This window comes from Pleurodeles waltl, chromosome 3_1 (genome assembly GCF_031143425.1).
Source record: "Pleurodeles waltl isolate 20211129_DDA chromosome 3_1, aPleWal1.hap1.20221129, whole genome shotgun sequence".
Taxonomy (NCBI): domain Eukaryota; kingdom Metazoa; phylum Chordata; class Amphibia; order Caudata; family Salamandridae; genus Pleurodeles; species Pleurodeles waltl.
In genome coordinates, this window is record NC_090440.1 from 1,696,699,162 (window position 1) to 1,696,725,722 (window position 26,561).

At 43.8% G+C, this 26,561-nt stretch overlaps 1 protein-coding gene across 5 annotated transcripts in view; it reads left to right on the plus strand.

Annotated features, from left to right (window-relative positions):
* Positions 1-26,561, plus strand: part of HDAC4 (histone deacetylase 4) — a 1,159,747-nt gene that overhangs the window by 216,279 nt on the left and 916,907 nt on the right. For all 5 annotated transcript variants that reach the window (XM_069225509.1, XM_069225507.1, XM_069225510.1 and 2 more), the window contains exon 2: positions 3,649-3,899. In XM_069225509.1, the coding sequence (XP_069081610.1) occupies positions 3,878-3,899 (22 nt within the window). In that variant the 5' untranslated portion in view covers positions 3,649-3,877. The remainder of the gene's footprint in view (positions 1-3,648; positions 3,900-26,561) is intronic.

Genomic DNA, 26,561 nt, shown 5'->3' on the forward strand with positions numbered 1-26,561 from the left:
TGCACCAGTCGGGATCATTCTCCGAATCATATACATTTGGGGGTATATTTACTCCACCCCCCTTCCTGCGCAGTGTTCTCCTTAGCCACTCCAGCAGCAACTAGATCCTTCGGTGTCTGGGCCACTCTTCATCTCTTGTTATATGAAGTATATGCAATCTGGCTTCCAGTGGCACAGTAAGACCCGTGACCCGGCTCATAATTTGAATCACCCCTGTCCAGTATTGCTGAATTATGGGACACCCCCAAAGAATATGGAAAAAGGGCCACACCATGCCACAACCGCTAGTGCACAAATCAGAGTTGCATCACCCCAAGCGGTGTAAAAGAGGCCAGGAATAGTAATGCTCTGTGTAATATCCTGATCTATGTTAACTGAAAGCGAGCTGTTATAGTGACCTCTCCAGGACTTCGGAATGCCTCTACTGAGTCATCATCTTCGATAAGTCCTATGTCGCCTTCCCATGCTTCCCGTAGTAACCGTACACATATCCTGTTCTTTAACACCATTTTGATGGTGCTGTCTTTCTGCTTATTAAGCATCTCTCTATTTTCCTAAATCAGTTTGAGACTATTATTCTGTTGTGTTCTTTACCTTACAGTTGTTGGTACTACTTGAAATTAACACACACTTGTGTGAGGATTGCCTGCTGCTTGTGCCCTGGCTAGGAGGGGTTGAACAGAGATTATCCCAGAACTGTGTTTTGACCTAACCATAGTGGGTTTATCTTCTTGGTTTGTGCACATGCCTGTTGCCTTACACCCACAAATGCCTCTGTGGTAGGTTTCTGGTGGATTCAGGTGCTTTTAATTTACATAAGAGTTAATTAATTGCTTGTGTTGGATGTATCACAGTGCTTTCTTAGTGTGTGCTACTGTATGGTGGTGTGTGCCATGGTCAAGGTTGTTGTGACACCGTCATATCCAACTATATGGCATATCTGTGCTGTTTTGGATGTATATGCAGTGTTCTGTCTGTAATATGTGTTGTTGGATATCATGTGAAATATGATGCGTTATTCTAGGCATGTGCTGTTGTGAAGACCGTGTACCTAGCTATATGGAATATATGTGCTGTGGTGGAAGCGTGTACATTCTTGTATCTGGTGTATACTTTTGAATGTTCTGTAGTCTCTGGCATTCTGACTACTGTCAAGCTGAACAAATAATGGTAGTTTTGCCTTTGGAACGGGCGGGCCATACCAGTACTCATCAATATAAGTTGTGATACTCCACTAGGACCATCTTAAATTAAACAGTATAATGCATGGCAGGATAATAAAACATTACTAGTGGTTTGCTCAGTCCTTATACAATTCATCTTGTAATGCAACAAGGGATTTGCAAAAGCATCTTATGATAAGGTGCATAGTTTCACAGAGGTAGAGAGCTGTTAAAGGTGTAATTTGCACAGCGGCGGCCCCCACAAATCTCAAGGGGAGGGGCGGGCTGAGGGTGAGTGGGGTACAGGGACGGGTACGGATTGAAATGTAAACATTTTTTTTTTTTTTTTAATGCACCTTTCCGACGCTGGGCGCCCCTCTCCTGTTCTCTCTAAATGTTGTTGGTGCCCCAGCAGTCCCTGGGACACCAGCACAGGCTCCCCCATGCAATCCTGGCACTGCTCTCCTGCTAAACCTAGCATGAGAGCAGCATCAGGATTCGTCTGAGCGGCTTGGTCTGCCGCACAAACACTGCATGGGAGTCTGTGCAGTTTCTCCAACCCGGCTGTGTAATACAGCCAGATTGGAGAAACCTAAGACGGCCGGTCAAACATACATGCGCACTTAAGTGCACTCTACTCCCTCACCCCTCTCCCTTCTTCCCCCCTCTCCCTTCTTCCCCCCTCCCCCCCCTCCCATGGCCCAACCCGCCCCTCCCTGCACATGCTGCTGGCTGAGCCAACAGCTTAAAAAAATAAAACGCTAGTAAACTATTGTTTAATTTTTCAGCTGCTGGCTGAGCCGGGGGAGTTGCTCCTTCGCCACTGTGACTGTGTTAATTCTCCTTATTTGACCATGCCGGCAAGAAACTCATCATGCTTCACTATTAATAAGGTTTGGGGGAAGGACCTGAGGTAGACATGTTTGGATCTGGTGGCAATATGAAACAGATCGATGTCTGCCTTTTGGGACACGCACTGATGCTCCATCCACTCCGTACTGTTAAATCGCAGTCTCTAACACTTTTTTTCCTGCTGCCCTTTTGGTATTGTGCAATAATTACTCCTAATTGAACCCCAGGTCTCACCCTGCTCTCTTTTAAAATGAAATGATCTAATGGTGCTCGGCTTGTTCCTCATCCATGTTACATGTGGGTACTACCCAAAGAAAAGCACTATATGGACAACCGAGAAAAAAAAATCTTGAAACAAAAGCAGCCATAAATAATAAGAAGAGTTTTGGCGGCAGGAAAGCGGCAAGGGGATGGATAGTTAAAGGCATTCAAGGAGCAGTCTGATTTCTTTGCATGTAAATGTTTCTAAAGGCAGCACGCAGGCACATCCATCTTCGGGTAAATGCATTTTAAATAGGAATATTGCTATGATGCGAAAGCTAAGTCTAGGAACACAGACTCCCAGGCCCAAGAAGACATTTGTCTTACACCGGCCCTGGAAGGGCGCTGTCTTCCACTCGCTTGGCTCTTACAGGAAATGGATCTGGCCGTTCTGCAGGGGCTGTGTGTCTTCATGGCTCAGTCTGTGTTCTCTTCATCATAATGGCCCATATTAGTCGCTTCTTGTTAGCAGTGATGGAGCTGTGTACAAGGCCTGCTTTTAGAGGTATTCTGAGCTGGCTTCCAGGCTCTGCTACCAAGGTTGGAGGTGTGGTGTATGACGCTTGATGTCTGCTTTTGTTTCACGTATAGAGCTTTGTTGCGGAGAAATCGCGACAGTAATCCTTCAACCCAAAAGGATGGATGAGTAGTGTATTTGCTTATATTTGGCGCTCCCTTTGTTTCCTCTGAAGCAGCATGGCAGCCATTTGAAAGTATAGAAAAATGTATTTTCTATTCTTCCTGGACAGCCGCGTCATTGTGTCATAATGTGGAGTGACCCTCTTCAGAGTGTAGAAACCAATATTTTCTATACGGTTTAGCATGGCTGACTGCTGAGATTAGCTTTTCCACTGCCGGCACATTAAAATAGAATCTGCAATGGCCAAACTTTCCCAATGCTCGTGGTGTTTACCCAGGGCACCATTACCTGCCATCCTAAACATTCGCGCTGGTCCTTGTAAGTGGCAACGTTAGGTTTTCGTTATTTTTTTTATTTACTCTGATACTCTCGCCTTTTCTCTTACAAATGGCAAAGTTATTGTATATCTCAATCCGTTTCCATTGCTTTTTATTTTATGTTAAAGTGACTCTAATCCCCTTCCTTAACACTGATTTTCTAAATAGTAAAGTTACCTTGATACCACGTCTCTTTCCCTAAATTTAGTCTATCAGTCAGTAATCATCAGCATTGTTGTGTGTACAGTCAGGATCCCCAGATTTGCATTCTATTGATTTGTGTTATTGCTTTCTTTTTATAGAGCTTGCTATAGATACAAAACAAATGCATCACAGTATAAGTGCCTCAATATTTTGACATTTCAGACTGCTTTTGTTGTGATGATAACCGTGGATTTCATTTTTCTTCATCTAGCCCAGTGTCATGGATCTGAGAAACATCTAAGGAGATCGGTTCATGCTGGTGCCCACACAACATTCATGAATTCCTAAAGCTTGGTGTTCTAGCCTGAAATTCGACGGTTGCAGGAAGTTACCACTCTGTTTCTTCTTATTTATTTCTGGAAAGCTGGCGGTGAATGGAACGCCTTTCCATGTGGACATTTGATGCCCTGGAGCAACAGGAAGAGTAGACATAGCCAGCAATGAACTCCCAAAGCCACCCAGGTAAGAATGGCATCAGTTCAGCTGCGTAGAACTATATTGTGACTGTATTTGCATTTGAGAGTCCCGTTTGCAAAACAGGGGGATCATTTGTATTGTCTTCTGGGGTACTGGAGAGTTATCAGTATTTGATGTTCACTACTGTTGATCTGCAACTGTCAATAGAGGCAGATATACCAGTGAGTGACCTAATTATCCTGAGTGATGGATAAGCGAGATCAGTGGATGTACTCATGGACCTGGTGCAGTTCTATGTATTGTAATACAAGCCAGTAACTATGTGACCTTTTTTTATCAGTGTCATGGACATTATAGGACTACTTATGAGACTTCTTGTAACTATTTCAAAATATTGAGCAAGAGGTTTAAACGTTCTTCTGTGAGGCACATCAAGTGGCATTAACTAGAAAAATTAATCACAAAACGTATTCCAGTGCATTTATGTATAATGTAAAATCAAATTATTTACAGATGGCACTTGAACTAATTCAGAGGCAGCACCAGTCATTATGTCCTACTTGCTCTTATGATTCCTTTTTGTTTTTATAGTGCTTGTTTAAATATTGAACAAATGCCAAGAACAATATCTAATATGTGTTCCTATCTTAGAATCTGTATCTTGGCATGCTATTTCCCAGGAAGAACAAATGTTAGGTTTTGTCTTACTGACAGGATGGACAGTTTGACATATCATTTTCATTGTCACATGTTTGAAAAAAAGTTTGGAACAAATACTCAGCTCACCATTAGAAGAGCGTGAAAATGCTGAATAATCAATGAAACGTAATTGTCCTGATGAACTTAAAAAGCCTGGAAGGAATAAGGTCTTTTGTTAATGATTTATTTATACATTTTATTTGGAATGCTAATTGTAAACAATCTTTCTTGTTTTATATTTAATGTGTTGCCTTTAAAATAGATTGTGATTCCCTTTCAGAGTTTGTTGTTTTCATACCAACAATAAACTTAAAATAAAAATGTAAATGATAAAACTTTAAGTAAGATTCAGTCATAACATGATTGCACTTATAAGGTAATAAATACAAGACAATGTTTTGGGAGATTGAAAATATTTCCCCTTTGTACATGCATTGACAACTCCTAATGGTTATTATGACTTTTGTAGGGGGAGATTTACTCGGAGTTCACAAAGAATAATAGAGCCTGCACATTGGTCCTAGGAGCCCTAGTGCATGCACCATTCACATACCTAGGCATCACAGACAGCAGCAAAAGTTGAAAACTCACACCATGTACAGCTGCTTGAAGAAATACACAAAACTGCTGCAGAACAGGTAGCAGAAGTACAAACTGCAGCAGATTACAAAAAGCCTTCACACTCATTACTCCATCTTTCTTCAGAAAACAGAAGATTACTTTACAGACCACTGTCAGAACAGAGTCCGAGTATCTTATAGGAAATCCACAATCTTGCAAACCTTATCATTAACGAACACATATCATGCCCTTTAAATATATTTGCTCTCCGAATGTTGCTTGAAGGCAGATATCATATTCATTTAATATTTTACCCCTGTTTTCTCTGTCTGGAATTAACAACAAAGGTGAGAAATAATGTTAAGAAGTATGTCTGTGTTGTTTATTGCGATTGTTTGTTCTCATGTATATTTGGACTGTCCATTGTTTTTAAGGGTGTGACAAAGGATTTAAGAACCTTTATTTCTAAAGTATCATGCCATGTCTTGCTTTACTTTTATAAACCATATTGTCAATATGTATTTTATGGATGCGGTTATTGGGCATTGTCAATGTTTAGTTTGTAGAAACAAATATTGCCTGATGTTGGTAGCTTTGCATTTGATAGAGATATACCTTTGTCTTGTATTAGTTCAATAGACTAATTTGTCTACAAGCACTTTATTTTAAAGTGAATCGGTTTCAGAAGACAAATACTAGGATTAGTTTACTCTGAGTAATTAAAATAAGACTACTCCGCTTTTGCCTACAGAATGAGTTTGTGACCTAGTATTGACCTGTAAAATGAGACTACTCAGATTACTTTATCCCTCACTATATTCCAGTACGTTATTTTAATCTTTATCTTGCACTAAATTACACACATTGTCTGCTTCTGCTTTGCTTTAGGTTAGATATGTGTACTGTGGTTGCCTTACCATCAGTTAATATTGAGCAGATTAATGTGATTGCATTACTATGTATTGGATTGCAAATAGAGATTACTCCACTATCATTATCATTTATTGTATTATAGAGTAATATTTTGACTGCTTTAATGTTCACTACAGCAGGAAGTACTCTGACTACTGTACTGTGTAGTCAGTTGGTGTCACGGCCCGCGTTTCCATGTTGCTAACCTCTTACGTGTGTAGTACCAATAGTGCACAATATTCTTGAGGATTTCTTGCCCACTAGTACTACGTACAGGAATGTAAGTCCGGTGCAAAATATCTGTCCACTCCTTAGGTGTGAATGAATGTCCACACTCCAGCTCCCATTGACACTGCGCTGTAGATGGAGCCCTAAACATCAGTGTGTTTAGAAATGTATAAATTTCCAACAAGATTTTCTTAACCATCTTGAATGTGAGGAGCCAGTTCATAAATGGAGTGAGTGGTCGACTGGCATAGGACCTGATGTGAGGTTGTTTAACTCAGTGTCCTAAGTGCTAGGTACTGCCAGATTGCAGTGGAGGGGAGAGTGAATTCTGACTGGAGTTGAGTGAAATTCAGGAGACCATTAAGATCGAACAGTTCACCCGCACTTTTACAACTGGCGATGTTCCATTGCATGAAAGATGTGTTGTGTAAGGCGAGGGGGAAAAGTCAAGGTTCCCAAGGATCAGTGTTTGTGTGGAAATGAGTTGTACCCTGTCCCAAATGCCTACTGTTGCTCGTAGATCCAGGGAGCTATAGACCCCTTGTGGTCTGTGAATTTTAGATAGCCAGGCTCTCTTCCAGATGTGAATCCCCACTATTGCTTGGTTGATAAAGCACCATTGTTTCGTCTGTCTCCAGCCTAGCTCATTCCATCAAGTATCAGAGTTGTGCTACCTGGTAGTAATGTTGCAGATTGGGAATCCCCAGTCCACCCTCCCCTGGAGTCAGTAACCCTGGTTATTTGCCATTCGAGCCCTCTTGTCATCCCAGATATATTTCTCTATCAACTGCTGCAGTTTTCCTAGAATGTGCAGCGGGGAATGGAGCGGGAGTGCCTGCATCATGTCAAGTATTCTAGGCAAGAGTGTCATTTTCATAGGCATCAGTCTTCCCAACCAGGAAAGAGAGCCACCCTGCCAACATTGCAGATCTGCGCGAGTGGTGGAAAGAAGCGATGAATAGTTAGGCTCCACCGTTTTCTCCAGTATATGGCTCCTGCCTCCCATGGGGATGCCTGATCACCATGAATTACCCTGTATCTTCTCTGCCAATGGCTCTGTGTAAAGGGCAAAGAGAAGAGGCGATGAGGCAGCCTTGTCTGATACCACATGCAATATTTAGGGGCCGATAGTATTCCATTTACTCTGATCTGCACCTTGGGATCAATATAGTTACACCAAATCTATTTCTGGAATCATGGGCCCAGTCTTGGCGGAGACCAGCTTCAAATGTGGCTAGTGTACATAGTCAAATGCTTTCTCAGCATGAGCAAGAGTAAGAGCTCTGGGACTAGGGAGCAATGAGTGTTGTCTACGAGCTGAGCGACCTATCCATGACGGTATCTGTTACTAGATTGAAGTCACCAACTTTTAGCACATCTGTATTTGGTGATGTCCTTGCTCTACTCAGGGCATCCAGGTGAAATGACTCCTGGTGATCGGGACATAAACTGTGGCCACTGTGAACGTGTAAGTATGTATGAAAATGCGAAGCATAAGCTTTCTGCCGGATAGCTCTGCTTGTACCTGTAGCATGTGGCCAGGGAAGTTAGTGGCCAATAGAAACGCAACTCCAGCTCTCTTCTGGGAGACTGAGGAGAAAAACTGATGATCAAAGCAGTGGGAATGTAATCAATGCCAGTCTCCCTACAGAACGTGGGTCCCTTGGATAAGGCAGTGTCACACCTAAAGTCCTTTAGCAAAGAGAGGAGGGATTTGCACTTCACAGTGGAGTTAACGATGAGTACTTTAATCATGTCATGCAACAGGGCACTATGCTCAGCCTAAAGGTAGGAGTGGGTATATCTAGAAGTAAGTGCGGTAGGTTCGTCCCTATTGTAGTTTGAGGAGTGCATTGATGCTGGTGGGCGTGCCTGGCAAGAGGGAGTGTAGGGGGTTGGCATGTGAGAGGTAGAACAACAAGATCAAAACAAAAGTGTTCACACTCCTAGGAATCAACAGTCTCATACAGCGAGGGTTCATGTCCATGGAAATTTGGCATCTCGATGGCAATTTGGTATCAACGTGCAATAGAGGGGAGTGCGAGCCCCGCCACACAGTGATGTTGCAATTATTCAGCGGCGGACCCACTTTGGTACCTAGTATGTGGTTTAGATTCAGCGCTGTGCCAGGAGATATGAAAGCAACATCTTGTGGAGGAGGTACTGAATGGGAGGTCAGTCAATTTCAGTGTCTGAATGACTCTTCTGTCACTGAAGTTATCGCAGGAGCGCCGCCCGCTTCTTATGGCTTTCTGATGCGGAAGGTTCCACAATAAACTTCTTTGTGTAGCATGGGAGTGTACCCTCAGATTGGTAGTGGAGCAAGTTGGTGGCTGGGTCTTAGGCTTGTGTGTCTTTGTCTGGCATAGTCCCAAAGTCTAGGATCGCATGTGCCGCCTCAAGGGTTCGAATAGCATTAATCTCATTGTTCTAGGCGAATATGAGGCGGAAAAGGTGGTCCCATTTGTAGCAAATCCCTTCTTCATGCTGAAAGGTCATGGCTGGTTGGGGAGGGCCCTGTGTCACTGAAGTTAGCTGGGAAATATCTTGGAAGATTCCGACCTTTGTGCCTTCAAAATTAATTGCAGGGGTATCCTGGATGACCGACATGATGATTTCCTTCTGTCGGTACAAGTGGAGATACATGAGTGTATCTTTAGGAATGGCAGGGGTCTTTGCAGGTCTACCCACTTTTTGAGCGTAGTCTAGTGCAGTGTCTTTGTCCTTCAGCTCCGGGGCCACTTGCCAAACAATTGCACTACATATTTCTCCAGCTTCACCGAGTCTGCTTGCAATGGTGCACCCCTCATACGAATGTTGGAGTGACACAATCTATTTTCTAGATCTTCTAGGCAATAGTATAGTGTTCCTATCTTGTACTACCTGCCACTCTCTTCAGTGTCCATTTAGTTCCTCTTCGCTCTGATCTCCAGATCTTTCCAGCATGTTGAGTATCTTTCCCAGCTCCCTACGCAATTCAATTGCATCAGCCACTATATCTCATTTTACGGCTGCAATATCGTCTCTCAGAGTGCTGATGAGCTGTTCCAGGAACATGCGGGTCACAGGTTCTTCCATCAGTGAGGTTTCTGTTTCTAGTGCTGCCTCCTGGGGAGAGGTGTTAGGCGGGGTATCTGACGGGTGCACTGGCTTCTTGACAGAGGATTTGCTCAACATGTCCTTGATGTTGGTGTCTTTTTTTTTTTTTTGGAGTGGGTTGCGGCAATTTGTGTGATGGAGTGCGCCTGTCTTGCAGCAGCAAATTCTCTCACAGTCTAGTGTTGCGTAAGTAGGGACCCCCGATTATTGTCAGAGTTCAGGTGTTATGGACGGAGTCTGGTGGGCAGTTATGCACAGAACAGTAGGGTCTCTACATGGGGAGTCCTATGCAGGCACTGGGGTGCCACCTCCTCCCAGGGAACTTTTAATCACTATTGGGTTGGCAGGTGCCAAGCGCTATATTCTACGCCTCAGGACCTCTCGCTCAGTTTGTGTGGCACCGGCTTCCGTTTGTGTAGTTCTCAATGACGCAGTATGTTGTGGCAGTCACTTTAGAGGTGGTGCCGATAAAGGGCCTGTAGCTAAGCCGGACGAGTGTTGGGGTGCTCTCCGTACCTCACTCCACTGATCAAGGTATTGTTGCTCACAAGACGCCCCTCTCCTTGGTCTCTGCTCTGCACATGAATCGAGTATCTAATCTCATTAGCTGCGCACGGAATGCCTTTGGCAGCCAGTATCGTGCTGGGGCCTAGCGTAGCTTCATTTTCCTTGCACTGACAGCAGTCGGCTCCCCCTCAGCAGCGCGCACTTACTCCTTCAAGGTTGGAGGCTCAGGTCGATGTTCTGAGCCCACCTGGACTTGCCTGGTGCGCTCTAGCAGCTCCAAGGAGGTGGTGCTCAGGACTCGGCATGCTCCAAGTACTGTGGAGCGGCTGCCATTTTTCGGCGTTGGGGTCGGACCGTCACAGCACTGCACAGTCTCTGCTGTCTCCATTCTGCAGCGGTGCCACCAACATGAACAGTGCAGCTATTGCTCACAGGTCTCCTGGGGCTGCCCAGAGATATAACTGCCCGGGAGCGCCACAAGTGGTGGTACTTCTACGGTGTGCAGTGGAGCTCCTTGATAAAGCGGTTACCGTGCCACCATCTTGGCCACCCCCCTCACCCCCCGGCCATACTGGATTTTAGAAATAGATGACCATAACTGCTTTAACCCACATTTGATTGCAGAAGTATGCTCTGATTGTTTTGTCCTGCTTTGGGTTTCAGAAAACTACTCCGATTACTTTACCCACTCCTGAATTTCTGAATTATATTATTTTGATTACTTTACCTTGAATTTGATTGCAGAAGGAAATAGCTTACCCCTGATGGGTCAAAAAAAGGTACAATTACATTACTTTTGTTTATCTTGCCATCCATTTCAATTATAAGAATTGATTGTTTTTATTATTTCACCATGCCTTTACATTAAAGAAGACATCCCCCTGATTACTTTACACTGCAATGGGCTATAGAATGAAATTACTTTTGTTCAGCTAAACTGCATTTAATTGCTCTAAAATAATGTTAATAATGTATTTACTAATAGTTCCAATTACAGAAGATTACACTGATGACTTCATTCTGCGTCTTCAAATTACAGAATGGAATTGTGCTGAATGCTGCATTAGAAAATGGTACTTTATTCTGATTACTAATATGCATTAGATTCCAGAAGCTAATTGCTTTATACCATATTAGAATTAGTAAAAATATTGTTTTGATCACTTTGCCCGCTTATAACTGAATTATGTAAGGAAATACCTTCAATGATGCTATTGTTCATTAGATCACATGAGGAAATAACTCAGGCTACTTTACCTATGAAGATAATGGCAAGAACATACCAGGGAATACTCCGTGCCAGTTGTCTCCCCCACATCACACTTAATAAATTCCCATGTGCCTGAATCTATCCAGTCCATGCCAAATTAATAATAAGCTCCCCTACTCCATTAGTTAGATCCAGCCTATGAATGAGGTAAAATAGACCTTGGCAATCATCCCAAGGTACCATATTATCTTTGAACATAAAACACATGCACTAAAGACTACAACATCTAATACGACTTTATTAAGTATTAATCTTGCTTCCTTTAACAGGATGAGCAATATTGTCTAATTTCCACCTAGGTTTTCAAGATCAGTTGACAATTTCGGGACTCAGCAGTATATGGGAGTGTGGGTGTGCCGTTGCCTCTTCCCATACTCACCAAGGTCACTCCCTTGCCCGCTGTCTTCTATCACCCATTCAGTTGTGTTTGTGGCGATCTGCACTGCCTTCATTGACCTTCTTTGGTGTTATGAGAAATTAAATTTGCAGTTGTACTGTTGTTGAGAGCATACTCCCAGGTAATAGCAGAAGGCATGCTACTGCCAATTGCACTGTACTCTGCCATGTCACTTGAAAGACTATCTGCATCGCTGTTGACTGTGTGCGCCCTTTTAACAAGGAAGCTGAGCCTGATTGTGGGGGAGGATGCTGTTTCATATGGCAGCTAACAGTCTTGGGTTTGTGGACTGAAAACATCATGTTGTTTTTCATGGAAACCATAGATTGCACTGTCTCTGTATGAGCAAGTTGTATATACGCTTTGCCTAGCACCCTCGTTGCCCTAGTGAAACAGACAGCATCTCTTCATGTTTGGTGCACATATTTGGACTTAACCTGCAACAAGAATTTGCAATGAAATGCAATGAGTATCTTATTTGCTTCAGTTAGAGCATAACTGGACGTTTCTTTTCACATAAATTGATCAACCCTGCCTCATAATTTGGTCTTTTCCTGCCACATAATTCCAGTGGCCCTGCATATAACTAAAACATTTCCATTTACCTTCTTCCTCTGTCTGCAGCCAAAAATTAAAAAGTTGCCATTTAGCATCCTAATTTAAATCTGCCATGCTAATTCCAATAGAAAAACACTTTCACCACCACGCCATCAGAGTTGCTGGCTGGCTAACACAATTCCCAAACAAAGATAGCCACTGATGAATAATGAGAGAAATAAACTAGAAGGGTCACCCAAACATATCAATAGTGTTCAAACAGTCACAGTGTAATAAGGATGTTAAGTTGGCCAGAATCATGGTCATAATTGTGATAAGGGGAGATTAATAAAACATATACAATTATAATATAAACCCAATATAAACCTTTATCAGAAATACATGTTTGGCATTCGACTGTAATGCCCAGTACAGCCCCTAGAGGACACCACAATGAAAATAGCATTTGTAAGAAACATGGTCATGTTACCATATTATTAGCCCCCAGAGGTCATAACCACATGAGAAGAAAATGACTGAAATTATTGCAGTGTAACCATATATTTAGCCCCTGGAGGGCGTAGTGCATTACCCATGTTCAGGGCTAGCAGGCCTACTGCAATAATATTACAAACAGGACCCTTAAAACCCAAACTACTCTGAGCTGTAAAACTAAAGTTCCAGCCATGAGAAAGGTTAAAAAGACACTGAATGAAGGGAGGGGTTATTTTTTGGGCGTCCCCACTAACCTAGCGTGGGGACCCTGAAATGGTATGGACAGAAAAGAGCAGGTTGTCATGAACATTTTAAATGTGGGTTAATTGTCCTGGGACCACCACTGGCTGAGTTATGAGCAAAAACATTTGGTAAAAGAATACCCAGCAAAGCATTATGGGAGGCAGAGTGCAGCAAATATTCAAGCATGTTGACTATAATGCTAGAACAGTCCCCAGAGAACACCACAACAGTAAAAATATAATTTGTAAGAAACATTGTCATAGAACCATTAGCCCCTGGAGGGCATAACCACATGAAAATAGAATGGCACAAAGTAATGTAGTGCAACCATACAATTAGCCCCTAGAGGACGTAGTGCCTTACACATTTTCAGACCTAGCAGGCCTACTACAAAACTAAGGTCCTTAGAACACAGACTACTTCAAGCTGTACAACTAAAGTGCCAGCCATAGGGGAGCTTAAAAAGGACTGAATGGTAGGAGTTATTATTTTGGGGTCCCAATTAACCTAGTTTGGGGACCCATAGATGACTTCAACAGAAGAAGTGCATCATTCTGAACGTTTTGGTGTTAGTTTCATTGTCCTAGGACCAACCCAGGCTGAGTTATGGGCAAAAATGTTTTGAAAATGAATGCTTGTAAAGCATTATGGGTCGAGTTTTTCCGAGTGCAGTAAATATTGTAGTATTGACTCTCCTGCTGTGCTGGGAGAGCAGCTTTGCGGATTTATTACTGTGTTTTTAGTAAAGCATTTATCAATTATAAGTGTTTTTGGGAAAGCTATGGAGCGGGAAGGGGGGAGACAAATTAAATTACTCTGATTAGGCAACAGTGTGAACAATGTCGCCGATGGGAGTTTCTGCTGTTGGCGCTGTGAACGCTGAGTGCCATGGCTGCCATTCAGCACAAAGGGGAGAGACAAAAGAAAAAAATAGTTCACCCTTGCTGAAGTATATTGGCAATCGTGCAATAATCCATGTAACTGGGTCTGTTTGCAAGATGGTAACAAAACCGTCTCAAGGTGGGGCAAACGTAAAGCAATTACCAATGACATCAAGGGAGTTTTGAAAGGCAAGCCCACGAATGAGTTAAAGTGATGGGCATACGGCGGCTGTGGTTAAAATCCCACAATATTTACAACCGGTCAAAGCGCTTGCCCACTCGACCTAAAAATGTCGTAGTCAGTGACCACAAAGCATCTCTCATTGTTTCCCTTGCGTTCATTTATCTGCCTGATCAACTGACCTTTGAATTGATACTTGGCCTGTTTCCTGGGTTCCATTGATTAACTTGTTCTGCTAGCACTGGTTGTTTTTACTCTTGGATTACATTTCCTGTATATTCTTTACTTCATATCGACAACTTCCTTGCAAAGATCATCTGTGTCAAACATTTGTGGGCCCTTGCATTAGATGACAGTGTTACTCCGTATGGTATTATTTTAAATTCTTTTTATGTTTGTGTCCAGCAAAAACGGTTTACCTCTGTCTTTGTGCAGACTTTGCGCAACACTTTGTCCTGTTTTGATATTATCCTTCCATTTCTTCCTTTCTTAAGCAGTCTTGCTAATGATTGCTTCTACCTTATTCATTAAGAATCAAAACTGAGGGTGGAGCTTTCTATCAGTTGTTACAGATGAGTTGAAATAATCATAATTTCTGCTCCGACATTCAGTAGGACAATATCGGTGATCTTAACCTGGATTTACAATAGATTTTCTTTGGGTCATTTTTTTCCATGCAAGAAATCCCAGAGGCAGTAGCACATGCTGAAGATATTTTCTGGGCACTGAGATATAGAAAAGGTCTTGAAAAGTCACTAGCCAGGTACATAGACTCTAATGGTTTAAACTGACTGAGTAATTTCATACTTCCCCAAACCTCAGCCTTGAATTGAGGCAGTTTTACAGCTGCTTTCAGAGCTGCCACTCAGCTCATCAACGAAGAGATTCAGTTTTCAGGTTATCCTTTTAGCTCTAGTCAAGAAAGAATACGTTGACCCCCTATAAGTTGCTGGATATCATTAGTTGTTTGATATTGTAATTGTTACCAAAAGTATTGCGACTGGAAGGCCTAGAACACAGATTATACTAAACAAATATCCTTGAAGGTTCACGATCTGGATACATACCATAGCAAAAGACACCTATATAAAAGTCTAAATCCACAGCAGAGGAGAGTCCACTACTTTAACCATAGGAAAATCAGTCATGATATGACATGGAAACCCTGTCTGACCTATGTACCATTAGCTGAACATCTTGAAATGAAAATACACACAATTGTTGAAATGAAGATACACACAAATGTGACTATGATGAAGTGGAGGATTAAGCGCCAATAAGGGAAGAGCACTAGGATGAATCACCATCAGAATACCTCGGGTCATACCCAATTACGCTCTCACAGACTGATCAGATTGGTACTGTATAATGCATTGATACAGAAAGAGCCCACTTTTATGTAGTTATAGGAAAGACACACACTGTTTACACCAGTTAGCAGTCATGTTACTGATCCCACTCCTGAGTCCCATCTCAATTTCTTCATTGTATAATTAGAAACATCCAACTATATGGCTTTACTATTATCCTTCATACAAAGCAGAAGACAAGACTCACATTTCGAGTGCTAAAGGCATCCCTAACCCTTATAAGACTTAAATCCTCTGTTCATTCGTTTGTGGTCAGTGAGGTCCATTCATTTTTCACTTTAAAAAAGAAATGAAGAAAATGCCAAATTCTACTTCAGTACATTATCAGTAAAACATTTACACCAATTAGTGACGTATATCAGTGGTAAATTATCAATGGAAACCTCAATTTTAAATAGCACAATTAGTGATTTAAAAACAAATCTATTAATCGATATCACACTTTACAGCCCATTCTTTATCATGAAACACAGCATGCTCTCAGTTTCTCCATGCAAACCTCTTCTCACATTCAGTAGAAGTTTGCTTGCAAAATACTGTTATTATAATTGGACAAACTTGTGATAATCGGTTTTGATATTGACATTCATTGTCTAGACAACACTCCTAGATTATTTCTCTTATTTCCGTAATCACCAGCACTGCCTTCCAAGAGCTGTTTAGCCCCCACTCCCTTAAATCTCTTGGCCAAACTTAAGTTATCTTACTTTGCTGACAACTCTATCAATGCTGATAAAGAAATTGCTACCTCCCAAGGATAGCAATCCCTCAAAGTGTCAGTTTGCTGCTTCCGCAAAATGTATTTTCCTCATCATTAAAAACGGCCCTAGTTGCTTAAAGAGAGGCCAGCTCCATATCTCCTTCAGATTTCTCCAAAGATAGACCGGTTAAAAAATGATTGCCTTGGAAAAGTCTGTTACATTACAGCAACTCTCATTGTATCAGACAAGTGTCAAAGATGCACCAGAGAGTCTGCATTCCTGCAGCTTTGAGCATGCTTTGCTTTCTCTAGGTTATGAAAGTGCCTGCTTATCTGAATTTATAAATCTTTGAACCAACCTACTTGTGTGCGAATAAGTGGACTTCATTTCAGAAAGATCTTAGGGCCATATGTACAAAGACATTTTCCCATAGACATAGAATGGGTAAAATCCTTTGATGCATCTGGCCCTTAATTAGGACAGAGATGTCTGTCCTGTTCTTCTTCTCAGCCTCCTATTCAACAGCATGACCCTAGGCAGTATCCTCTCACCAATGCTTTTCGAATCCAAGAAGTTCTAGAATCCAGTATTCAGTGGCTAGAGTAAGACTTCTTCCATCCAATTCATGAGAAAGGTGGTTCGAGTTTTTACGTCATCCAAGATTGATTTGTGCACTGGGATGGCCCCTGTACATCGCTGCATAAGATGAAAAGTCCTTTATCAGCCATAGATCAGTGTGGAGACAAATTACAAAGTAAGGAAAAAAAGAAGGACTTTCAAAAACACACACCCTATTCTTGGCTTGGCATGAAAGAAGGAATTCAGCGATCGATCAATGACAGTGCACATCCTGTAGAAATTATTAGCTGACTGAGCTCCTAACAGGTAACTAGCAAACCAAGTAAACACTAGTATTGTTTGTTGGTCCCACTCATGACAAAGACTGTCTATAAAGAAATTTCGACCGGGTCGAAATACATTGATTGGAAGAAGAAGAAGAGATTATAGGTGTAGTGAAATTGTAGAATTACACGGAATGTATTACACAAAAATGTCCACAGAAACTCACTCCATTAGTGTACCCCTCTAGAGCAATTCAAGAATAAGGTATCATTCTCCATAGCAAGCTTTAACGAAGTGGAAATTGTTCTTTCACGTGCCTATTTAAGGACCGCAGCCATTGTTTTCAGCATAGAAAATGCTGATCCACTGAAATAAAAAAATGAAACAAATTAAAGTAAATGCCTATGAATTCATGGCTTGGTTACTTAGCAAGATGACTAATGTGCTACAAGAGTGGTTGTTACAGAGGTGAAGGTTAGCATAAATGGACAGATATTACTATTGAGTAAAACGACAAATTCATACTTTTTTATAAAAAGTTTTCTATGGAAGAACCCAAAAAATTCAGAGAGCAGTATACAATAAAAAGAAAACATGCATACATGACAAATGAAAGAATCAGTGTGTGACCTAACAAATGCAAGATTTTTCCTAATATAACCATTGTGAACACAAGATGAGTTGCATGTCCCAATTTAACACAAACGAAATGGTGTAGTCTGTTACATTTGGGGAAAGGGGGCCCTTTGTACTCCTTATAACTTATTGGCCTTCCCATATAACTTACTGGCCTTCCGACTGTTGATTGCGAAGATGGCATAAGCGTTACTATTTTGACTTTACTTTAAAATTTATTAGCAGTCACACTTTGACCATCCCTACTTTGTGTGCAAGCCCTTCCTGGTCGTGCAATGCTAACCATTCCAACCATGCTTTCTCCATTTTTAGGCTATGCCTTGAACAAATGAATGAATGAATGAAAAGATTTATAAAGTTGAACAGCAGATCCAAAAGAGCATCCTGCCGCTACAGAACAAAGGTACATTCGCACAACTGACAAGCTAGAGAACAGAAAAACAACCAGGTTTTCACCAGTTTACTAAATTACATCTCATTGCTGGTATGGCATAGTACAGGTGGTAAGTTATTCCAGGCCTTAGCTGTCAGAAAGGAAAAGTAACAACTCCCTTCCGCGTTCGTCCAGGCCCAAGAATTTCTTAAGTAAGTGTTGTAGAGCAGAACACTTGTCAGGAACTGATCAAATATGTGGATAGAAGGATAACAGATAAATCTTTATCAAACTTCACGTCCAAGTTCTAGTGTTTTTTGAAGGTCGACAAGGAGTGGCCAAACCTGCCTGTCACAATTCTTTGGACCAAACCTTTTTTGTACTCCCACAAGCAAGACCCTTCCCGAATTGCGTTGTAGGTTACTCAATTTCACCCAGTCTGTAACACTGAGAAGACACACTTTAAAGGTTTCTCGTGTGGAAGCAGGGTCTTTGCGTATTGGAAAAAACACAGCTTTGTGTTGTCCACAGAAGAGAAAGGACTGGACCAGAGGATTGAATCAGTGAGGCCCGATGGGTCATATACACATTAATCAGTGTAGAGCTACATGAGGAGCCCTGAAGCACCCCATTTTTTTGCTCCTCGATGTAAAAGTGAAGACCTCCATTGCAAATAAATGACTGTAGCCATCGTAATGCTGCCCTACCAAAGGCCACATCTGTTGGCCGTTGTAGGGGTGTAGACATACCATATTGAATGTCGCCGATTAGGTTGAAAGACTTGAGGCGTTCTGACCCTGGCCCAGTGAGATTTTAATGGATATCGACACTGCCAACAGATCTGTTTCCGTACTGTGTAGGGATCTGACGACCGACTGAGTCGGGTGCAGGAAACTGTGCTGTTCCAAGTATTCAGATAGCCGAGTATTGAGGAGTGTCTCCAGCATCTTTGATGCGGAAGGAGGACAAGAACTAGGCCTGCACTTCGATTGGACGGTGGGATCCGCAGAGGGTTTCTTTACGGAGACACAAACTTCACTTCGAGACGGAGGGGGTTGAAGCTTTGTCAAGGGACGTGTTAAATACAGTGCTGGAGAATGACATCAAGGGCATTAGCCGGCACAGAGGAGTGCACGGATCACGAATGGATCCGGATTTACACCAAGGAATGGCGTGCGCGGACCCCTCTAATGTGAGATCTTTACACCCGACGAGGGGGCGTCCCTTTCCTGGGGAAGGCGCCGGTGACAGTTTCCCCTTTAGTATCTTCCTTCATCTAGAGTTGATCCGCTGCTGAGTTTAAATGACCCGGAGGGCCGATTTGAGCCGCAGGGGGATGCCGAGCGCACTGCTGGCTGTCACCCGCGCTGGCCCGGCCTCTGCCTTGGTAAAACGTCCGGCGACTTACCACACAGGGATTTCTCTAGTTCTTGTTGGGCCCGTTGTTGCCGCATTTCCCACTCTGCACAGACCTCTAGTGCTACATCTGAAGACATAGATTCCGTCGTACACATGGACAGTATATGACCCCCCCCCCCCCCTTTGATCAAAGGGATCGATTTAGATAGACGTTAGTTGTTCATAAAAGTGTAGTGAATACCATCGCTCGTGGTGTATTGCCAATATGTCGGTGTTAACCTGATTTACATTTCTTCTCGTTCTCTGCTCACTCAGGAACGCCCACTTTTACATATTTACAAGGAGCATAGGCCTACTTTGCACATGTACACCACATCTCTTCATGCGTAGTGTGGCGCTGTGAGTTGCAAGGCGTTGTTCTTGCATGCGTGCTTCAATCTATGATTTCTTTATTTCCTGGAGCACGCCCCCACGTGGGCCGGATTCGCGCTTTTTGAATTCGTCCATACGGTTTTACCTGAAATCCCAGCTACGTTTTAGGGCGATGAAGAAACAATTCTTAGTTTATCTTACATTTGTTTCCGTGTCATTGCAGTAATGTTATGCTTTTGTCGGGGCAAATTATACACGTTTACGTTACAAACGATTGTTAACTTGAAAGTAAAGAGCGAAGATGGCCTCGACTGGCGTGATAGCACAGCTCGATAGCGCACCGTGACTTTTTACCAATTCTTTAACATTTGTGCTTTGGTTAAACCCAGAGAAGTAACCTCTCTCACATAATACTGTTAGCTGTTTGGTGTGTCACTCCGCCTGCTGGGAAGTGCTTCGGGTGTAATGTGTGGGGGGATATTTTACAACTGAAAAGCACGCTCAATCATCTCGATGCTAGTCACATTCTGTTCTTCATCTCTTTTATGCAGTCTGAAAAATAAGTAAAACACTCCACCCATGTCTACTCGGGACAGTATTAGAAACGAATGACAACCTATAATTTACTTGGAATTTCTGTCCTGCAGATTAATTGCTGTAAATGAAATCGTGGTGGCCCTCACTGTGGGGTCATCTGCAGAGGTGTTCAGGAGCCCGCGGGAGGTGTCGCAAACATCTCTAATAATCATTCCTTTCTCGCTGTAGAAGCAAGTGAGAAGGCCTGCCGTGGGCTGTGAGTGGGTGGGATGTAGGGACCGGAAGAAGGATGCAGGCTTACTTTGAGGATAAAAGCAGGCAGCTGGCACAAGAGGACACCGAACCTAACGCCGAACGCTAGTCCCTGTCCAAGAGTGAAGCTGGGAAGGCAGGGTCGGTGTTTTGGGGGGAAGGGGTTTGGACTGTGGCCGCCGTATTGTGTAAGCTGGCAGTGAGGGGAAGGGACTTGAAAGGGGGTTCTCAAGTAGGTAGGAGAGGAAAGGCTGTGGCAGTGCTGTGGGTCAGGCTGGTGAAGCAGGGGCAGATGCAAGTGTTTGGAAGCAGACATGCCATGAGGGCTGCAATTGCCCTTTTGAGGCAGGCTGAGGAGGAGCGGTGGCACCAGTGTGGAGCGGTCAGCGGGGCAGGAGCCGCCACTGCAGTCTGGAAGGGGGCAGATGCTGAAGTATCAACAATCTTTTGGAAGTAGAAGGGCTGTGACAGATCTGCAAAGGGCAAGTCGGGAAGGGCCTATGGCTGTGAAGAAGCTGTGACGGGTTCAGAAGCAGGCAGCTGCATAGGCCTTGACTTGTTGCTGCTCTCTGGGGCTTCAGAATCGATTAAGTAGCAGGATCTAGGTAGCCTCACTTGCACCCCAACACATGCCCAAAAGGTGCTATAAAATGCGTCTCTTGTCCTTCGCTTGCTCCGCCTGGCTGACATGACTGATAAAAAGCAGAAAGCATATGAGCACTACAGCGCTGCTTGATGATGCTCTGAGACAGTTTCTTCTTAAGTGTTGGTTAATGAACCAGAATGATGATGAGGCTCAAGAATTTAAATTCTGTGCACGAAGAGCACAGCTTTTGCACTTTGTGAAGTTGCATGGTTTGTGTGCAACTCATAACATTGCACAAACCTCACCCATCCCTAGGCATTGAATCAGTCACCACATGACAAACATCTCCGATGTTATGCTGAGACCTTTTTTCATTTTATTTACATATTGCAAGTAACAAATCCGAGGGCAGGGATCTTATCAAGAAAATGGAAATGTAAAAATCACTGTAGCTTTCAAACAGCACACTTTTCTAACATTTTATGTTTTGGTTAAAACCATTTATAAAGGTACCCATTTTTTCACCCATTTTATCAGGACAAAATTATTAAGGCAAAGTAAATTACAGATATATGTTTCTGACTGATTCACCCACATCAGTATCCAGTCCAGTTTCCTCAGTTACTTTTTGTGCACAAATGGATATGGCAGTTCCAAGGCAATTACATTTTTAGGTCTCTTTGGAGACCTTGCGTGCGCTGTTGCTTGCAATTCATTTTGCCAGCTTTCAGTGGCTTAAAACCCACCCACTGCTTACCATCGGTTGGCTAAATCGTTACTCATTTCCTTGCTTCTCATTGCCTAGCGCATGTCGGCTTCTTGTCCTGTTTGTGTGTTTATCCCTCCCCTGCAGCATGTTCAGAGTACTTGTGTCCTTCCATTGCCCACGCTTTCGTAGCTATTTTTTTTTCATTTTAGTTGAAGCACTCCATTAGATTGCATGTGTTTGCAGGCAGTCTTCCTCATGCGCTCCTTTACCTGTTGTTGCTTGCCCCCTCCCACCCTCTCCTTGTTGTTGCTTGTCCCCTCACACCTTCCACATTGTTGCTTGTCCCCTCACACCTTCCACATTGTTGCTTGTCCCCTCCAACCGCCGCCCCTTTCCATGTTGTTGCTTGCCTCCCTTCCGCCCTTTCCATGTTTTACTTGCCCCCCCCCCTTTTTCCATGCTGTTGCTTGCACCCAGCTCCAACCCTTTGCTAGCCCCTTTTGTTCTGCTCCATCCAGTAGCTGGACCCCTCCCCCAACCCTGCATTGCTTGCCCCCTCCTACCCCATCCCTCATTGCTTGCCCCCTCCTGCCCAATTCCTTAATATGGCTTGCCCCCTCCTACCCTGTCCCACTTTGTTGATTGGCTCATTCCACCCTCTTGTCAGAAACAATGAGCTTTAGCAAAGCCGGTAGGTCTCGCATGTGTGTCCTCTTGGCTTTGTCAATGTTTTTAGCCAATTTGGCACATCAGCATGGCTGAAAGTTTAAAAGAAAAATAATAATAATAATAAGCACTACGAGGTGGCCAGCTCTGCCTTTTTTTAATGGCTTGCTGGAGGGCGGGCAGGAGGCCTCTAAACCCTCCATGTTGCAAGCCATCCAAGATGAATCCAGCCCTACCCTATGTCCAGCAGTTTAAAAAAAAAAAAAAAGTGCCGTGATGCAGCCAGCGCTGCAAAACATGGCTAAAAACGTTGACAAAGCCAGTAGCTCACATAAGCGTGACCTATTGGCTTTGCCAGTGGTTGTTCTGCAATAGGAATGCACAGATTTAACTTCTGTGAGTTTACCTTTTATGGCCTTTCTCAGAATGAGCTTTAACAGTTCTGGTTTCTGTACTGCATATAGGTGATGTATGGATTCGGAAGACATCTCTGTACGTTAGTGCTTTTTCACGATTATGGTCGTGATTACGATGCCTATTACGGTAAAACGTTATGCCTGGTGTTTGAGGGGGAAAGTGTTCATTTCGGTATTTTGATAAGGTTTAGGATACGTCCAAATAAATATACTCCCTTGGGCTCAAAACGGGCCAGTCCCATACTTTGAGGGATACTCCCAATCCTCTGAGGCGAGTCATTCGCAGTGGCAAATTATAACATGCTTGTCTGTCATTCCGTCGGGATTGTGAGAACACTACGGTCTCGCAAGGGACTGTCGCGATAAGAATGGTTTAAAGTGATTTGAGGTGTTTGGGTTACGGATAAAGAACACAAATGCCCTAGCCGCCTTCACTGTGGCCGTGCATTAAGTGGGAGAAGGATAGAGGGAGGGGGTTACCACGAGTGATCAGAGCACTGACTGCCCGGTCAGCCGGTTACAGGGAGCCTCTGATCCATGGGTTATTGCCCTGGAAAGGAGGCACTACATTGCTCGATGTTTGGTTTACTGTTGTTGAATTTTCTCCACGTACTGTTTCGTTCCCAGGAGTTTCCAAGGGAGGGGGCTCTGGTGATGTTATGAATTCCTTGTTTTATCCTAGTACTTAACTGCCCAGGGATTATCCTAATTTCCAAGTTTCGGAGTCGGGGCGGTTGTGGATGAAGACTCTCAGACAGCGATCAGTCTGCTACCCAGGCCCGTGCACTGTTCTTTTCCATGCTTCGGTGTTGTGCAGTGAAGCTCTCGAAACTGTGACCCGTCAGGCTCTGGGGGCAGTGGTGGGGTTAGGTGCCGCAGTTGTAGACATTCGGGACATACAGGCGTGACACTCTTGTTGGTGTAAAAGGTCATTTATTAGAACAGGTTTTAAACATCATTACTCAAAACTTAACTATATTTCCTTTAACAGACTTCAACTTAAACAATTCCTTTCCTTTATTTCCTCCTTAAAAATATCTCCCTTCAATTTCCCTACCATATCTACTCCCCTACTCTTCCCATGCCTTCCCTGCCTGTAGCCTACCCCTCCCCGCTCTGATCCTTCAAATCCTTGTTTTTCCCCCTGGAAGGGTGGACAAACCCGCACCTGGCTCTCCACCCTCCCCCATCTCCTGCCATCCCTTCAAAATTCACCTGTCCTAAATGACTATTAACCGCCCCTACTTGCCCTTTCCTTCCTACCTACGATTTCCCCCTCCTCTCTTCCTAAGCTGGGTGGGTGGGTGGTCCTAGTTATAAACTCCTTCCTACCCTATGTCGGCACGGTGAAGAGGCCGACCCCACCCTCCACCCCCCTTATATACCCTTTCCTAAAACCCACCCCCACCTAACTTCCTACCAATGAGGCGCCTTGCGCTCCACTTCCTTTCCCGAAAATGCCCGCGGAGAGACTAGACTGCGTCTCTTCCTCTCCGCGGGCCCCTCCATCCGGACATACAGGCGTGACACTCTTGTTGGTGTAAAAGGTCATTTATTAGAACAGGTTTTAAACATCATTACTCAAAACTTAACTATATTTCCTTTAACAGACTTCAACTTAAACAATTCCTTTCCTTTATTTCCTCCTTAAAAATATCTCCCTTCAATTTCCCTACCATATCTACTCCCCTACTCTTCCCATGCCTTCCCTGCCTGTAGCCTACCCCTCCCCGCTCTGATCCTTCAAATCCTTGTTTTTCCCCCTGGAAGGGTGGACAAACCCGCACCTGGCTCTCCACCCTCCCCCATCTCCTGCCAACCAGGGAAACCCGTGAGGCGTTTCTCTGCCCCACCCTCTCTTATTCCTTAGTACACAAATTTGTACCCCATGCGCCTTCTAACATCAATCTCAATTCCGTAATATAATAAACATTGCCCAGTTGTGATAAATGCACCCCATCATCACGAAACAACTCTTTTTCTTGTTCTTTTATGTCCCCGTGCCTCAGCACTTTGATCCCCTGTGCCCAGCAGAAAACTCTCATAGCTCTGTTCAATTTTTTCCGAGCCCGCTCTATGGCTCCGTGATTGATAGCCCCTCTCCAAGCCCTTCTCGGCACAAATTCCGTCCAGATAAAGCATGTACCACATAGTTTGTGTTTAAAAATTCCAGATCCCTCTGCATCATTTGAATCAAGGTGAGCCCCGATAGCTTCACCAGATCATTCTCCCCCAAATGTATCAATAACAAATCTGGACACCCCCAATGCGGCAAGTTACTCGTAATAAATGGAAGCAGGCTCCCCCACCTCATACCACTCTTGCCCCACCAGCGCACTTCATGGTTTCTGCTGGGCAGTCCCAATGATCTGCCGTACACTTGTTTCTCTGCGAATTTCGCCGCCCAATGTACAAACGAGTGGCCGACCAACCATGTCGTCATTTTTCCTTTCTCTGGCCCCGCCACGCAACCTATAAAGAAAAAACATTGTAACAAACTGCCTGGATATGCAAACCCCCCCCCCCCCCCTCCCCCCCCTCGCTCCCCTAACTTTCTTCTTCTGTCTGTGCCGTATTCTTCACGGCCTAACATATCTTTCGCAGCACCTCGACTGCCATCTCCCTATGGCCTTAATCTTAGCCCAATCCCATCCCAAGTGTGCCGCCTCCGTTGCCGCGCCGATCCTAAAAGAGTGCGTTCCTCAAACGGGCAAGCTAAAACCACACCCCCTTTCCTCAACCATATTCATTTGCCTTTTCCCAGTTGGTCAGTTTCTGACCGTCTTAACCACATCCCCAACCTATCTCTATGCACATATACCTCTTTTCTCCTTACTCCGATTTCTTTTCCCACCCCCAACAACTCTGATACTCTAAAGGCGCCAAAAAACATCCACAACATACATAACCTAAACAAACCCACCTCATATTCGTCCCTACAACAAACTGGTAACACCTGTAACATCTCTACCAACATTTCAAACGTGATGGGCTCCCTGGCTGGCTTGTCTCCGCTCACTCTAACTTTGCTCCATCCCTTCAGCATTTTTGCCCAATAAGTCATTACGCGCTGGGTCATAGCCGAAAAACAATTTGCCATAGAAGGACACACCAGTCAATTTCCCCCCAATGGTAGCTGGGGATAAACCCTCCCCGATCAAGAAAAGCACGAAACGTCTAGTTCTGGCTTCCAGCATTGGCAGGCTTTGTGCCCAGAAATTGCCCCAAAATCGTTCAAAAGATTGAAATTCCAACCATGCCATTCTGTAATTATGCCGTGTAGATACTGCTAATGACATCTCCACCAGCCCCGTGATGATCAAGCCGGGACCACAGTCTTGTTCCGATCCGCTCCCGGTGCCAGTTCGCGGAAACGTTGCCACTGTGAACGAGATAGTGAGTCTGCAATCTCGTTGTAAATCCCCGGTATATGTGCAGCTTTGAAAATAACATGCAATGACAGGCATAACAGCATGAACTGGCGCAACAGGCGCAAAACTCTGAGGTCCCTTGCTCTCTGTCTATTGACCAATTCTACCACTGCCATATTGTCTATCTGATAAATCACTGTCCTGTTCGCTAATTCTTGACCCCACACTGCCAGTGCCACTAAAAGGGGAAAAAACTCCAAAAACGCAATGCTTCTCCCTTGTTGCATCCAACATGCCGGCCACTTCTCCGCACACCACCTCCCGTCCCAATACAAACCAAAACCTGACGCTCCTGCTGCGTCTGAAAAAATTTGTATTTGCCATACCGTGTCCGACTCTCCAAAAGACATAGGCACTCCATTGAAATGTCTCAGAAAGATCTCCCACACTCTAATGTCTTCTCGTAATGACAATGATACTCGTATCCTGTGGTGCAGAAGCACAGC